The sequence below is a fragment of the Lygodium microphyllum genome, chromosome 25 (genome assembly GCF_053477565.2).
Source record: "Lygodium microphyllum isolate KBCC chromosome 25, Lygodium_microphyllum_v1.1.10, whole genome shotgun sequence".
Classification (NCBI taxonomy): domain Eukaryota; kingdom Viridiplantae; phylum Streptophyta; class Polypodiopsida; order Schizaeales; family Lygodiaceae; genus Lygodium; species Lygodium microphyllum.
The window spans coordinates 21,654,360-21,672,368 of NC_141159.1; the positions used below are offsets into that span (position 1 = coordinate 21,654,360).

General features: G+C 34.1%; 1 protein-coding gene across 1 annotated transcript in view; it reads right to left on the minus strand.

Moving 5' to 3' along the window:
- Positions 1-16,048, minus strand: part of LOC148013962 (agamous-like MADS-box protein AGL11) — a 177,298-nt gene extending 161,250 nt beyond the window's left edge. The window contains exon 1 of the mRNA XM_087666500.1: positions 15,424-16,048. Coding sequence (XP_087522626.1) covers positions 15,424-15,908 — 485 coding nt within the window. The 5' untranslated portion in view covers positions 15,909-16,048. The remainder of the gene's footprint in view (positions 1-15,423) is intronic.
- Positions 16,049-18,009: the final 1,961 nt, after the last annotated feature.

Consider the following 18,009-nt stretch of genomic DNA (forward strand, 5'->3'; position numbering starts at 1 on the left):
ACAAGACTTATTTGGAGGACTTTGTAAGTTTTTCTTTTGTTATGCTTGCTTATTTTTTTACAGTATCCCTTGTATTGACAATCATGTTTCGAACAGTTGTATTTTGTTTTCTTTGTAGCACTCCATTTTAAACCGTGATCCCACCAACCTAGAGACTCGATACGTAGAGACACGGTCTCAGTGCATTGATAGACCGATTGTATGGATGCAACGACCCAGTAAGTTACTCATCTTTCTTGTCCATAGTTACTAATTTTCATTAAAATGCATTATTGTATGATGGACTAATGTGTAGTTGTTTCTTTTTTTGTAGAGTCTGTTTGAAGCTCCTCTACGGCGAGACAAGCTTTCGAATAGCAAGGATCCATAGCTTGCCCTTGGATCCATGGAGCACACATCCTCTTCTTTTCTGATCACGTGATTTATGTAAGCATTTTGTATGCACTATCTTATTATCATCCTTTGTATCTTATCATAATTGTACCGTCACTTTCATTACGCAATCTTGTATTTATTTTATGTATCAGTCTTATGGATTCAAGTACACTTTTCCTTCATGGAGATGAGTATTGTACACTTTACTGTAACTCTTTTGTATGGCATAAATAAAGCACATAGTGCAAGCTGCACTGCCACAAAAAAAAATCCCTATAACCATTGCTATTAGCATTGCAAATCCTTGCTATTTGGATCGCTGATAGAAATCCCTGTAACCGTTGCTATTAGCGTCGCATTAGCATTGCAAATCCTTGCTATTTGGATCGCTAATAGAGATGCAAATAGCGACGATAATTGTGATTGTTCTATGGCATTGCTAATACCGACGTTTTTTGCGACGATGATAGCATTTTTTTAATGAATATTTTTGTTGCTTTGAACATTGATATGAGACATGTATCTTGTAGTGATAGCAAACCAATTACCTCAAATTGATGCTACAAAAATACAGATAGGAGATACTAGTAATAATTTAGTCCTTGATTCAAGTCTATCCTTGCAGAGTTAAGGTAGAGCTTCTTCTACGAGTTATGTTCAAGTAGTTCTAAATTATAAACTCTAGTTATTCCAAGGGAATTGCAAAAAAAAGTTACCTTCATTACCTCTTCATGGACTGTTAAAGATTCATGCCATGGAAAATTTGTTAAATAAATATATTGCACTTCGTATTAGAGCAAAATATAACTCTAGGTATAAACTTCGATCTTGCTTGCAAATTGGTAAAACTAGATAATAGTTAATTGAGAAGAAATTTTTTATGATTCATTTTAGCACTAGTGCTTAATGAATTTATATCATAATGATAAAACTTGAAAGAAATTCCTTATATTTTGAGCTATATTTACTTTAGCCATGCACTCTCTAGATTTTGGATAGGGAGATCAATTTGTGCACATCTTAGATTGTCTTTATGATCCCTCTCCATTGTATTGTTAAGGTGTTGGATACAAAATGGCATGTTTCCTAAAAGTCATTAAACTAATTTTTTAAATGAACCTAAGATCAACCTTACTCTTTTCTTGGGGGAATAATAGATTTGTCTAAATCTTTAAATTTATAATAAAGTAAAATGATCCCATGTGAGAATTGTTATTCTAGGTTGCTGTAAAAAAGGTTATATACAACTTCATTCCCAATATAGACTTCTAGAAATTTTTTCTCAACCTCCATTCTACCATACAATTAAAGTATCAAATTTCCATGGGTAAATTTTTCTAATAGAATCCTTGTCATATTGGAGTAAAGACCAATGTGGCCAGCCACCCATCTTACTTACACTAATCTTAGTTATATATACACACTCATTCTTTATTATTCGAGTGACAAGATAATAAGGTGTTGCTTAAAGAGAGCTATTGTAGGCATAAACATCTCTCTCTCTCTCTCTCTCTCTCTCTCTCTCTCTCTTTGGCCCAAATTCAATATACTTGAAGAGATTAATAAATTCTCAACTATTTTGGGATATGTTTTCTCATCTAAGACATATACAAGATGCTTTTACGCCTATAAGTATTGATATAATTGTTTCATCTTTTTCTATAATTCTACATAGATTTTTTAAAAACTCCAAAGCTAGTCAAGGATTACAATGTCCACTAAAGAGACTTTACAAGTAGTGAGCATTAATAACTAGTGACTAATTGCTAAAAATAGGTAGTTTCTGATTTCAGGTAGTTTGACTCAAGTTGCATATTATAGATTTTATAATTTTTAAGATGGTTATTGGCTATTAACGTATGCAACAATTGTTATAGGAGTTCAAACTATGATTTATATATTATAGCAATCCTTGAGCTACATAGATTATCATGCAATCCATGCATTTTTAATTGTAAAAGAGTAAGAACAGTATTTTTGGATATATTGCAATAATTTTGGGGAGATCAATCTTCTGATGCACTTTTGAATAGTTAGATGTTGTTATGCTACTATATTTTTAAGAAAGTATTAATGCTATAATACTATGCTTTAAGTATATATAGTGATTTTCACAACATTTATAGAGTGATATATGCAGTATTTCTCAAAAGCGATTGGTGTAATTTGTTGATTTTCTAGTTGTTCACCTATCAATTGGTTACTATTTTGCACAAATGGCTTTATCTATTACAAGGATAGAGAATTGTACAATGTCAATATGGTACAAACTTCAATTTATAGAAGGAGCAAATCTAATATGTCCTTATTCAAAAGAATGAGTTAAGACCCATAGGAGGAATAAATGGAAAACTACTTGATATATTTGAAGATGGTTAATCAAAGCTTGATGCATTGGCTAAATCCACTATTAGGACCACTCCATAGAATTTTCATATTCTAGTTGTGAATGAGACTACTATATATGACTTATGGACAAAGCAGTGTGACACTTATGAGAAAGAAACTATCCAATAAGATATATCTCATGAAAAAGAAATTTGAGTTGTAGACATATAAGAACTCTACTATCGCCTCCCAACTTAATGAATTCAACATTATATTTAGAGCCACAAATTCTCTAATATGAAAGTTGACGTTTGAAGATGATGTTAAGAAAATATTTTTACTATACTCCTTATCTACATCATGCAATACTTTTAAAATAATAATCACTAATTTAGGTCCAAATGATGAGTTGACTTTTAATAATGTTATGGGTAGTTTACTGGCTAAGAAAATACATAGAAAATTTGTGGAACAAGGCAGAAATGGTCAAGCATTGGTAACTCGAGCAAAGAGAGAAAAAAAAGTGTAAAGACAAGAACCAAGACCACGAATGGCATGCAGCAAATTTACATTCAAAGAAGACATTGATTACTTACATTGTGGTAAAATAGGTCATATCAAATACTGTTACAAATGGAAGTGAAATAAAAATAATAAGAAGAAAGAGAACAAGGATACTGACAGGAGAGAAGGCGTAGGAAAGGTAAAGACTAAACAAATCAATGTAGCGATTGTGCATACTGATGACACTGAGGTGCTATTCACTTCTCCTCTTTCTTGCTACTCACTTCTACTCACCCTCTACATACAATAGTTACAACAAACAAACATCTGGCTTGAGATTGTATACTTGATTCTAATGCATCTTTTCATATGACTCCTCATGAGTAGTAGTTATGTTCATACAATAGCCATATATATGTATTAGTCCATCTTGGTAATGACTATATTTGTGATATCATTTATGAAAGTGATGTATAGTTTACTTTTCAAAATGGATCTATCTTTACTCTTTGGAATGTATGCCATGTACATAAGCTTACTATGAGCTTAATATCTACTAGTTAATTGGATAACTTAAAATGCTCTACTATTTTTAGGAGTCAATTGTGAAAAGTCCATAATGGATCATTTGTTTTTGCTAAAGGAGCCCAACATGGTACTTTGTATCCCTTTCATGTATCTTCTATCAAATATCATGTAATTATAATAACAACGTAGTCAAATGTATCTTGTTGGCATCATCGGTTGGGACATGTCTAAAGAAATAGAAATACTCTCTCATTTGGATTACTTTTCTTCTCTTGATTTCTCTTATCGTTTTATTTGGGGCATCCTCTTTTATCACATTCTTTGATGGTGTAACATAGATTCCATTATGAATAATGAGATTTGGGAGTTGGTTTCTTTGCCGAAGGGTAAAAATACTTTGCCATTTAAGTGAAACTATAAGTTGAAGGTTATATTTGATGCTAAAACAAAGTAAAAGACAAGGTTAGTAGCCAAAGGTTTTAAGCAAGGAACAAGTGTAGACTTTACTGAGATCACTTCACTTGTGGTGAAATTGACTACTCTTTGTACTATGCTTGCCTTGATGGTGATTAAGGATGATATGAACCTTATACATTTGGATGTCAAGACATCATTTCTACATTGTGATCTTCATGATGAGATCTACATGCAACAAAACAGAGTTTTGTCAAGTATGGAAAAAAAAAAAAGCTTATGGTCTCTATGGCTGAAAGCAAGCCCCAAAATAATGGTACAATAAGTTTGATGCCTTTATACAATCTCATCGCTATAAGAGAGATGAGATAGACCATTACTTAAGCACTCAAAATGCTAAAGATATCAATTTGATCGTGTTGATTCTTTATGTTGATAATATGTTGATAGTTGAGAAAAACATGTATGAGATTGATGCCTTGAAGAACAATGAAATGGAAACCTTTGAAATGAAGGATTTGGGACATGAAAATTACACATTTGGTATACATATAATCACAAATAGAATAAAGTGATTGCTCTATCCTTCCCAAAAAGATTTTGTCAACAAAGTGTTCTAGCACTTCAATATGGAACGAAAAAAGTATAAGTACTCTACATGAAACTTAGTATTGATGATTGCCCCAAATTTTATGAGAAGACTAAAATAGCCAAGGTCCGATATTCATCATGCATTGGTAGAATCATGTATGTTATGATTGCCACTTGCTTGAACGTTGCATTTGTATTTGGGTTAATAAGCAAGTACATGTCAAATCTTGGCAAGAAGCATTGGGAAGCAATGAAAGGCACCTTAAGATACTTGAGTGATACAAGAGATATGTGCATATGATTTTGGAAAAGTAGCACTAGTGTACTTGGATACACAAACGTAGAATATGGAGGGAATGTTAACAATGGAAAATCAACCACATGATATATTTTTACTTTGTATGGTAGTGCAATCTCATGGATGTCTCACTTATAAAAATGGGTGGCATTATTTACCACTATATTTGAGTATGCAATTTGCAACCACAAAGGTGTACAAAGAAACCATTTGGCTTACATCTAATGGGAGACTTAAACATTGTTCAAGACATGCAATTGTTGCACTGTGATAATCAAAGTGCCATCAAGTTAGAAAATAATCTTATGTTTCATGCAAAAACAAAGCACATGGAAGTGAGGAGTCACTTCATTCATCTAGTGCTTGAGAATAAGCAAGTTGGGCTTATCAAAGTGCATATTGACCATAAGCCTATTCATATTCTCACCAAGAGTCAACCCTCCAAAAATTTATATATTTCAAAGAGCAACTTACATGTATTATACCTCATAAATTCTCTCATTATTTTGTCTCACTTAGAGGCATATTAATATTTAAGCAAGATAAGGACAATTTGGTTGGTTGCTCATCTTACACATGCTCTAAATAAATGAAATTATATTATGAAGAGTGTGAAAAGAGTATCATCAAACTCATTTTGTGAATTCGTAATATTAATGGTGCAAGTAAAAACAATGGCACGATGTTTGTAGTACTTATAAAAGCAAGTATTCTTTTTTTGTTTTCAAAGTTTCTCAATGAAAAATATTCAAGAAATTTTTAAAAACATTTTAAATAACAAAAGATAAAAATTGAAAAAAATAAAAGGGCTCAACAGGCTAATAATTGTATATTTCTATAACTACCTTTAAGACTATTTTCATAGAAAATGAAAAACTTTTAGTATTTCTAATTGAAACCGTCTCCAAAAAGATTTTTCCAACCTAAAAATGTCATAACAAGTGCTTACATATGTATTATTTGCATTCTCATTTAAGAGAATTAAAATTAAATCCAAATTGACAACTTTTTCAATAACTCCAAGTGGTGGCTTTTTGGACCGATTTCATAAAATTTTCAAAATCAAATTTTTATAAATAATGAATTTGCACTTGAAACTTTCCAAACCTTTATTCTTCTATCTTAAAATGTTGGTAAATTTCCATAAACCTTTGGTATTATATGAAAATGTTATTTCAATATTTCATTAAAGACTCTAACTTTGGATTTATTTAAATACTTCTTTACATGGTTATTTAGAGATACTCCTAATTGATGTTTCATAGATATTATAGACTTTAAGAATAGTAGCCCATGATAAAAGCATGACTCTAACTTTGGATTTATTTAAATACTTCTTGACATGGTTATTTAGAGATACTCCTAATTGATGTTTCGTAGATATTGTAGACTTTAAGAAAAGAAGCCCATGATAAAAGCATGGATAGGTGGTTCCATTTCCATGTTTGGGACTTTATTGAAAAGTGGTCACTTACACCACTTAGATATGCACTAACCCTCAAATAAAATCATGTTCATAAGTAAATAATTGAGATAGTGGCATCTTCACCTTAGCTAGATGTGCCAATATATTGGAATTTAGATAGTGACATTCTACAATTTCCTTTACTAAGGTATACTAGAATATTCGAAACTACAAGAAATAATGGACGAAAATCCTATATTTAAAAAAATCGCACTTTTAGGTTTTCACAATTGATAAACATATACAATACATGACTTGTGACATACTATTTATGAATGTTGGTACTACTTCTTCCACTCTAAATATAGTACATTATCACCAAACTCTATTTCAACTATTTAGAAAACAAATTTTATATTTTTCATTCCTTTTTTCAATTAGAAAGATAATGGTCTAAAAGGATTTTAGATCCTCTTGATATGTTTAAACAAAATTATAAATGAATATTCTAGATATGTGTGGAAATATTTTACATGGTGTTTCCAATTTTGACCCCTAAATTTTAACTTTTTTAGACACATATTGGACCAAATATCATCATTGCATAGCGTAAATAAAGTCTTGAAAGATTATTTCAAATGCCCTTTAATTAAGATTACGATATTAGTTAACAATACAAAGTATAATTTATTATTGAAATCACAAACTCATTTTTTCTTTTTCTTATAGTCCACACGATGACAACTAAGAGACCATACTTTTACTTAAATTTAAAATAGACGATTATCCATACACAAAGCTTCATTAACTTGTCTAATAGTTCTCCCTTTCTTCAATTGGGTGGTGAAATTTCCACTATAATATGTATTAATTGTCTTTGAAAGTAATAAGTTATTCTTCTTAAAGTGCATAAGGTAGTCTCCTAAACAAAATTTTTGAAGAAGTTTTATGATCATATTATTTGGTAAGAACTATTTTCAATGGGAAAATGTAAAAGAATGAACTCAAAAATAGAGTCAAGAATGTGTTCACTATGGGAGACTATGTTTCAAGAAGAGTCAATCAATGATGATAATATATCTATCTCCACAATGAAAGGATAAATAAAATACTAAAGTGCAATAATAATATAAGCATGTGATTGCGAAAATCAATAGTAAGAGCCAAGAGACAAAGTCACAAAGCTACATAATTAAATTGTCTTCTAGCATATCATAAAATTTGAAGCATAAGTTCTCTTTTGATACATTGACAGATGGATTTTGAGTCGAGAGAAAAGTTTAAGTGGCCTTGAAAGACAAGTTTCAAAAGCGCTTTCAAAGATGGACCTCGCAATAGTTCTAGATTTTTAGAAATTTCTCCAAGTGGTAGAATTGACCATGGCAAATGCTAGGCTATGTGGAAGTCCCTGAGAGATGGGTAGAAATTTATAGCTCGCAAAACACAGGCCGAGGACGCAAAAATGGGGAGTGCCCAAATGGAGGAGGAGAAAAGAATGTGTAAAGTGGCCTTTGATTCAGGGGGGGACATGACCGTTGGGGCTTCCCTTTCCCCAAAAAACTAACACGATGAGGAGGGAGGGGGACTTTTTTTAAAGTAAAAAAAAATGGAGAGGAATGTCACAACGGCGTGATGAAATGGAGGGAGGGGCTTGGAGCTTCGATGTACCCCATAGTATCAATTGTATCAGGAGATTCCTCGAATTTTTTGTTCTTTATCACCACCTCTACCTTCCTGAATGATGGCCCAAATAGAAATATGCAAAGATAGTATTTCTCTCTCCTCTCTGTCTCTCCTCCTATAGAGTGTTCATGCAAGAATTATCAAGAGAAACCGGATGAGATATGGGTGCCTCAAACCAGAAGAAGATGAGATGATGCTATTGCTGCTGTGTGGCAATGTGGAGCAATATTTAGAGGCCAATTACAGACCCATTTTTTTGATGTGCATTCAAGTATAAACACTCGAAGCAGGAGAAATCCCAAATGGAAATTTAGTTCTTTTTTATGTTTTATGATGCAATCAATGTTCATGTGGTACCAAAATTGATATGAGGGTAGAATATGATGTTCTTGAGGGCTAAAATAAAGATAATGTAGAACTCACCTCCGTAATCATGAGGTATTAATATAAAAAAAGCCTAAAAAACATACAAAATAAAGCCATTTTGATAGTAAATGAGAGAAACGATAGCAAGAAATGTTACAAATGGATGGAATATTGTGTGATGATTACCATGGGTTGTCGTTACTACTCTATGATTAGAAAAGATAAAATAAATGATATTTTTAATTAAATTAATTTAGTAAATTTGAGAAAAATAGTAAAAAATCATGAAAAAAATAGTTTTTAGCTTCTAAAATACGAAAAAAATAATAATAGAACACATATAAATGTGTGATAGATGTACGACATGAGGATAACCTTAATCTACATCCATTCATGTATAAAAGCACCCAATTTATGGGATGTTTCTATAGGGGGATTACATATAACATAAAGAGCTAGGCTTCATTGGATATATGTATGAATGGAAGCACGGAATAGCCCAATTTTATTTTCTCATTGCAACACTGGGTTACAAAATAGCATGAAAATAATGTTTTCACAGAACACATGGCTGGTTGTTATTTGAAATTTGTTTGAGCACGCTAGGGCATTACACACTGCACATGCATTAAATATTGTATCAATGATCAACTCCTAGATGCATAACACCTGTCTTTCGAAGTATTGACCTATAGTTGAGTGAAAGGGGTTCCCTTGCGATAGGCTAGATCAATTTTCTCGAGGGACAATTGAGTGAGGAAATAAATATCTCCTACCTAGATCATGCAAAATCAAAAGAGTGAACTATATTTCTTTCTTCTTTATGTGTGAGATGTCGCATCACTTGGGCCTGATTCTCGAGTCATAAGAGAACCGTAACATTCAACGAGGGATGCCCTTTGTATGTGTAAATGGAGGTGAAGTAGTCACCTATATATGGAAAGATCTCTATGCTTGGAGCCAGGATAGGCAAACCCTTTGACTATAGTGTTGACACTCATGTTTACAAAAATGGTATTTAGATAGGATTGGTTTGTATTATCTAGATACTCTTGGCCGTGAGACTGTGAGGGTTGTTTAGAGAGTATAGGAGCCCTTGCTAGAGCCTTAAAGCCAGTGTTTTGGTCCCAACAAACATACTATTATGTTTCCAAACTCATTAGGGTATATTCCATATGATGTGCATAAGGTTTGGTCACCTTCTCTATGAAACTCATATACCATCAATGTATTAGCGTAGAGAATATGTGTGAAAGGATATAGGGACCTCGCTTCACATATGCAAACCCATACACACAAGCATGCATACACGTGCACACGTACACACACAAAAGAAAAATAGATATATGTAGTGTAATAATAACATCACCCTTGAGTTTAAAACAATGTATGTAGTCTTTATGAGACTCTCATTGACATCCTTACAACTCTTGATAAGCATTCTCAATCTCCAACTCCCATTGGTGTATTAGGAGTTTGCAATGAAAAGGGCAATCAACACAAGCTCTAGTAATTCCAAAAAATACAAGTGATATGTTATTTGCGCTAAAAGTTACATACCACTTGACTCAATAAAGTGTCACATTTTACTCTAACCATAATCCAAAACCTCTTCTAATCTCATACTCAAGCATCACTCATATCATGATAATCTATATGCACTTGATATACCAAAACCTAAGTCACACCCTCACAACCATGGAGAAAATACACTTTTTTCATAGATTGTTTTGGATCAAGTGTGTGCAAGATTTACTATGCATACAGTCCACTACCAAGGATAAGACAAATACCGATGCAATATTTCAACAGAATAAAGAAAATGTGGCACCTCAATATCAACTTTATTATCTTCATTGGTATAAGCACCAATACTTTCATTGATATGCTCTTGCATATATTCCTAATCTCACAAAATGTGATTTATATCAATGACAATTTCCAAAAAAATCAGTAGTGCCTACTTTGACATTATAGGAATCCTATTTAATTGAAAATTTCCCAACTCTTCTCATTTTGTGCTCATTTTTTCTCAAGAAGAGATAAGCTTGCATGATTGCTTTTGTTTTTTCTTTTTTTCCTCTTTTTAAACCATTTCTTAAATTGATGTGGAGATCTCATCTTGCCATATCAAACTCGATCCAAGAAGAAACCTTCAACCTCTACCTCTACATTTTCTTCTCTTTTTCTCTAAACTTTTTTGTGGGTACAAGAGGCTTCTATTGTTTGAGTTTTAGAGTCCAAATATTGTTAAACAAGGGAAAATATGAGACTATATGTGTCTTAATTTCTTATATTGTTGTATTATATTTGTGCTTCTAAGAATATTAATAAGGGAGTAAAAGAAAGGGAGGGAGGGAGAGAGATGGAGGGGAAAATTAAAGAGGATGATGGAGAGAGAGGGAGAGACAAAAGGGGCTAAACACACACACACACACACACACAGGAAGAAGTTGCTAATGAGAAACAACTTAGAGAGGGAGGGAGGGGGGGGGAGGTAGAGGTATTAGAGATGGAAAGAGAGGGAGAGGGAGAGGGAGAGCTAGATGGAAAGAAAGAGACAAGATAGAAGACATAGGAAGAGATAAGTAGGAAGGGAGATGAGAGAGAGTGTGTAGAGAGAGAAGGAAGGAGAGCACAAAAGGAAAACCGGAGGGTAGATAGAGAATAGAGAATAGAGAGAAGGGAATAGAGAGAAAAAGAGAGAGAAGAGAGCAGAGAGAGATGAGGGGAGGAGAAGAGAGATAATGGAGAGAGGAAAGGAGACAAAGTGTAGAGATAGACAAGAGAGAGAAAAGAAAAAAAGAGAAAAAGAGTAGAAAGAAGGGAAAGGAGAGAAAATAGAGGAAAGATAATGATAAAAGAGAGAGGAGAGAAGTAATAGCTGAGAAACATCTTAGCTTATCTACAATTTTATGTTTTCCATCTATATAGGTGTGGGTCCAACTCTTATCATATATCATCATTGGAGCAATCCTCATTTATGAAGGTATATCTTATCTCTTAGTCAAGTTGTACAAAAAGATAGATGGAAAAAGGTCTTGTCTTTGAGGGAATAGGTCATCTCACCCCAAGTACTATATGTATGCCTTGAGATGGGGATCCTACCCCATGCCATTCTTTTCTAAGAGAGTAAGCCCTACATGTGTCTCCAAGGTAGAGAAAGCATTGATAATATGTAATATGTATATTTTTTCTATTTTCTAGAGTCAAAAAAGTAGGACAATGGAATATGAAGATATATATATTGTATAATTATCATCTTTGCATATTGTGTCCTTCTAAATGGATAAAGAACTTTTGTAAGGTTATAAAATCTTTATCAAGCAAGTATATGATCCATGTTTAATAGCATAATAGACATAGATAGCAAGGATTTAGCCCCTTGTAGGGACCAGATCCTTACTAACATTTTTTAAAACCTACAATGGTTAGTATGTTCATACATATGACATTCTACACACAATGCACTATGAAAAAAAGAAGCATTGCTATTCAATAATGATTATTTGAATATGTACTTCACCACATATTTTGATCTATGTACCAACATATATAAAGCATAGTTAATATGCATGCTTATTCCAATAACCCGTCCTAACATTACAAACAAACTCATACATATTTTTATCTTATATTTCATTGTTATATCCTCCATATATTATAATGGTCCACATCCTCCTCTTACTTATTTTTTTAAAGCTATCCATTATCTAATGCTTCCTATTGCTAGCTCAATATCTTCATAAAATTGGCATAATAGAAAAGGTAGGCATGGTAATCCTTAATAGTTTGTCCCTTGCATCCGTGGTTTCTCATGCTATAGATACCTAGTTGTGTTGGTGCTCTTAAGTTTGTATCTTTTGTACAACTTCTGAAGCTTGTGTTGCTACATAAATGCTTTTACATCACAATGATCAAGATCTTTGAGCCTTATTATAATCTCCACTAGAATATGGCCCTCATATTTACATGTGGTGTTTGCATGATCACCTCAAAAGCACTATCTACATCTCTATCAAGATCAAAATCTTATTCTATACATGATTTTGAGCATACATAAAATCCTACTCACTCTATGGATATACCTAAAGGCCATGGCTTCCCATATTACTTTCCACATGATTAAGGGATAGCAAATGTATGACCCTAGGCCTCCTCATAACAATCATCATAGTACTCATGAATTATGAGCATTGTTATCAATGTAATCATGATATACAATCATGCTTATAAATCAAATGGCCTTTAGAAGGACTAGTATCCTTGCAATCAATGCCCTAAACTCCAACTTGCTTATCTCTCGTCCTTAATGAGAGTAGGCGTGATTCCTACATGTCCATCATATAGGACCTCTAATTCCCCAAATGAAAAGTATAGAACCCTTTTCATAACAATCTCAGTATGTGTTAATATAACAATATTTTTTGTACAATACTTCATCCATTTTAAGTGCACAAAACATATTGGGTAAGGATAATTATTCCATACATGATGAGCACCTCCAATCAAACTAAAGGCTCACCATAAAACTTATTCCATATCGTTTAAAATTTTTGCATACACCTATGAGCGCATTCCTTAATTACTTTTTTGTGTATCCCTCCTGAAATGGATCCCCAATTGATGATTAACATTTTGAGGGGTTTCTCCAATGCTATTACTTGTCTAAAAAAAAGTAGATGCCTTGAAATTTTTCCATTCACACATACATAGAATGGATCACAAAAAAAAACTTGTTTGTGATGGCTATTGTGATAGGTGGGGATATAAAAATAAGTAGTTATGGCTAATTTTTAATTTCCAAAATGGTTCGATCTCAAAATCGAAAATTTGAAAAAACAACTTGATCTTTCCAATTCATTCACAAATAAGGATGTAAATAGTTTGGCTATGTTGACTGAGGTTTCATGATCCATGGTGGAGCAATAGTAGAGCTTGAAGAGTATGGAATAAGAGGGAATTGGCAAAAAGAATGACATAGAGAGATCCTTAGGATTCCTTTAATTTCAATAGATATCATGAAACTCTCCAAAAGGATAGTTCTCCCTCCATATATATCCCCAAATGGATAAGACCCTTACAAATCAAAGCCAAGGTACCATGGATCTCTTTATGCAACCAAGAAAAGATAAAACAATTTTGCCAATGAAATTCCTAATAAATCCTAAGGAGTCTCTAGGCCTAAAACTTGGTCACTATAACTTTTTAGCTATCATACTATCACAATCACACATTTATATAATACACAAGCTTTTAGTCATCTAATGTCAATAAATATTTTGAGAATGCTCTAAAGTCATTTTAGGAATGTACATATCAAGATACTTATACAAACAATGCTTTAAGATGCATTCATAATTTCTCTACTTCTTACATTCTTCTTTCTTGCACTATAAACATTTTATAATATGGTGTATTGTTTTCCAAGTGTAAGACACTTTTTAATCATACGTAATAGGTCTACATACACTCTCCTAATGGTTCACATAAGAAAATGAAGATGTGAGAAGGATTATCATAACTTACTCGAGATAAACTAGAGGTTTGGGTAACCATTTGACAATGTTTGGTTTCTAATTCGATCAATTTGCTTAACGATCTTATATTGAGATATAACCATTACATAGGAAAAACATGCACTCTATCTACTTTTTATAAGATAGTTAAAAATAGCACATCATATTGTCTTTTGCTAGCAAAGGTTAGCCTCCTCATCAATAGCATATATTAATGATACTATTTTTAGAAGATAGATGATAATCACTTAATATCATTACATCAAGACTTCATTTTTGGTAATATTTGGTGATGTAGAAAACATTTTTTATCTTGATGATCAAGATATGTATTATAATATCAACATGGGATTCAATAGCACCTTGCATAAGATACACCTACCCAAACTGGCATGTCATTCATAAACTATAAATACTTTTGCGATCTAATATTTTTACATACAAGTATTTATCTTCTCAGCTCGGGGAGCCATAAGTTTTTCAAGCTAAGAAACCAATCCATAACATCAAGGCTCATGTATGTATTTTAATCCTAATGCTTGACATTTTGCTTGTTGGTAAGAAGCATTTGTATTATATGCCATGAGACAGCTTGTAATGGGACCAACATGGACTTGACTAAAGATCATGTTAGGTAAGGAAGTCACATTTTCATCTTGTGCATGTCAAATGTAGATATGTTATGCAAGATCTTATGATTCATATAGAGTTAAGAATGATTATTGGAGCCTAATCTGGTTTTTGGAGATTTGGTCAACAACTTAATACCTAATGTAGGACTCACAAGGCAACAAAGACTTAGGGTTGGAAAAGATCTAACATAGTTCCGGGAGATCTAGTGCACAAGTCAGGACCTAATTTAGGACTTAAAATGCAATGAAAACAAGAGGTTAAGATCTAATGTAAGACTTAGTCTAAGAGTACAACAAAGACTTCGAGTTCAAAAATAACCAGCATGTTGGTTGCCGCTAGAGTTGAAAGCTTCACTCAAATAGTTATCAAGAAATGTGATTAAAATGTCAATACTCAGAGTTCTGGACCTTTCATTTAGCGAGCAAATTGCAAAGCAACGATTTCAGCGAAGGCTTACAAAATGCATGCATACATTCCAAACATCCTAAATTATGTTTAGCCAAGTTTCCCAACCCCCTCCACAGTAAAGCATTTGAGAGACATTGGGTTTACGCTGTATTCGGTAAGCTTAGGGGACTGTGCTACTAAAAAAGTTAAGGGCAAAGTGCTGACATGCCTATATACAATCTATATACTAGTTAGATGCTTTCGGCAGCACTGGCGTTGGAGTCGTCTCTTACAACGCATTCAAGAGTGGGTGTCGTACATTTTTATGTATATCGACAAGCTAGAGTCTAATACACGCAGCTGGAGGCATTATGATGATAAGCAAGACGTACCTGGTGTTGCAGAACTCGTAGAGCTTGCCGCTGGGAGAGAAGACTATGGCTGCCACGTGTGCGTCGCACAGGACGGAGAGCTCGTGCGCCTTCTTGAAGAGGCCGTTCCTGCGCTTGCAGAAGGTGACCTGGCGGGTGCTAGGGTTCTCGATGCGCTGGATCTGGATCTTCCCACGGGGTATGAGTACCGGCACATGTCGATCATCTGCAGCTTTTATGCTGCCGGTGACACGACCAGCATGTCTCTGTACTACGTCTTGGAGACCTGCTTCTGGCGTAATCTCTGATTCCTTAAGCATCTCGTTGAGGTTGAGCTCGGGATAAAGAAGATCAGTGCTCATATTGAGACCGGCATGCTCATCCTCAGTGGAGAGACCAGACGCTAGCTGAGGTGGGATCTTCCGAGAAACAGGTTGGCTGGCTGCTACTGCATGACTATCTGTGTCGTCGTCCATTATTGATCGGCTAACGACGAGACCACTCATGAAGTGATGAGACCCTAGCTACTGGCCGGTTAGCAAACGCGGGAGGCTGGAGAGCTCATGATTTTGCGTCGTTGTTAAGCTAAGTTGGAGTAAGACCAGAGGAAGATACAGAAAGAGAGAGAGAGAGAGAGAGAGGGAGACAGAGGGAAAGACCGTAGAGTTTGTGGAAGATGTACCTCCGTACAACTCCCCAAGAAAGGCAATTTTTAAGTACAGAAATAGTTTAAAAGAGGACGTGATCACGTGCCTGTTGACCGGACTATCACAATTCAGTACAGAAATAAATCAGAAAAGGATGCAAACAAGTATTTTATAATAGAGAAAAGGACATGCGTGTCACATGTGCATCAGCCCACTCACCCGCCCACGTGTGTGGCCCGTGGGACAGTTCCTAGCTCATTAACACCGGCTTGCTTCACCACGCGCTTTGCATAAGTGGCAATGGAAGCTCTGCCCAGACGCTACACGTTATTTTTTATAGTATTCCAAGTCCTGCGTATGGTCAATGCCCTAGCTACATCCGAATTCTTCCTAGTCCTAGTCCTAGTCCTAGACTCATTCTTTAGATTACCCGTATCCCGTAATATTAAATAAAGCTTGTTTCCAAGTTACTACATGCAATCCAACTACTTTTAGAACCCTCAAGGCTCACGAGTCAATTTCAAAGCGCCCTCACTTCCTTGGAGCTCCACAAGACATGCCATGTATCTTCACTCTCTCTCCTCCAATATGGGTAGAATGACGAGGCCGGTTACACACTAGGCTATGGACGGACAGGAGCTGTAAGCTGTCCACTACTTTGTTTAGATACTAAATTGCGCCCTGATACATCACGAAAAGGAGGTTGGCCCATTGGTAATGAGTGAGAGATCTGAGGGGATTGGTGGGGGTTCAATTCTTGTCAGTCTCACAAAAAACTTTTTGGAGAGAGGTGTTGTCGTTTTATATATTGGGCGCGCCCGAATTTCGGGAAGGGGAAGATCCCCCGCCCAGAAGTGTCCGCCACCCGCAAAAATCGGGCCCAATAGCTTTTCGACACATAGGGAAGCGGATGCCTCCTTTTCCACCCTACGTCCATCCTCAGCCCGGTGTGTAACCGGCCTGAGACGCCTTTGAACTTGGATAGGAGTTGCTTGATGGGCAATTTATTTATAACCACCTACCTTTTCCTCAAGTGATGAAACTCATGAACATATGAATTTAAATCAAATACTTAAAAGTGCAATATATCGAGATTAATTTTTGTAAAACATTCTTTAGAGTTCATACTACAAATTGCAAATATGGGTTTTTTTTCATAATATATGTAGCTATATGAATAGTCTCATAACAAAAATACTTTAGCATATTCATTCCAAATCAATGCATGTACAACTTTTGCAATATGTTTCTTCTATATAATCAATTTTTACAGATCATACTCATATGTAAAGTGTTGCTTAATATCAAGGGACTTTTAAAAATCAATAAATGGAATAGAGAGATTGACTTTCCCTCCATTTGACCTTAAATACGTAATTTTAAAGTATGTTTTCATTTTAATACTAGCTTTGATAAGTTTGAAGTGCCAAATACTTCACTCTTTTCCTTCATAAAATACACCTATACCTTGATAGAACAATCATTAAAAAATATGGAAAAATAATTACTACCACCAAGAGATACATTTTGCATAGATCTCCAAACATTTGCATACACAAGATCAAGTGTAGACTCATTTATATTTCTATGAGAAAGATTGTCTCATTCGCTCCAAAAAATATGCTTCAAAAACCTTATGTAAACATGTAACTCTCAAAGAAGCAAACATGTAGCAACTCTTTGGATGGCAATAATTTTTATCTTTGGGTATTTTCATATCCAATACGTTTGTGCTATATTTCAATATCTACACCTATATCTTTGCATTTAATATATATAACAGCATTTATAGCAAGTACTCTAGCATCCATGGTAAACATTTAGTAAACTCTATTTCCTTTTGTAATCAATATGTACTTGTTTCTAAAGTAGTTTTTTAAATGGCTAAATCTAATCTCCAATCCATGCTCTATGATTTGACCAACATATACTAAATTATTTATGATGGAATCTACATGTA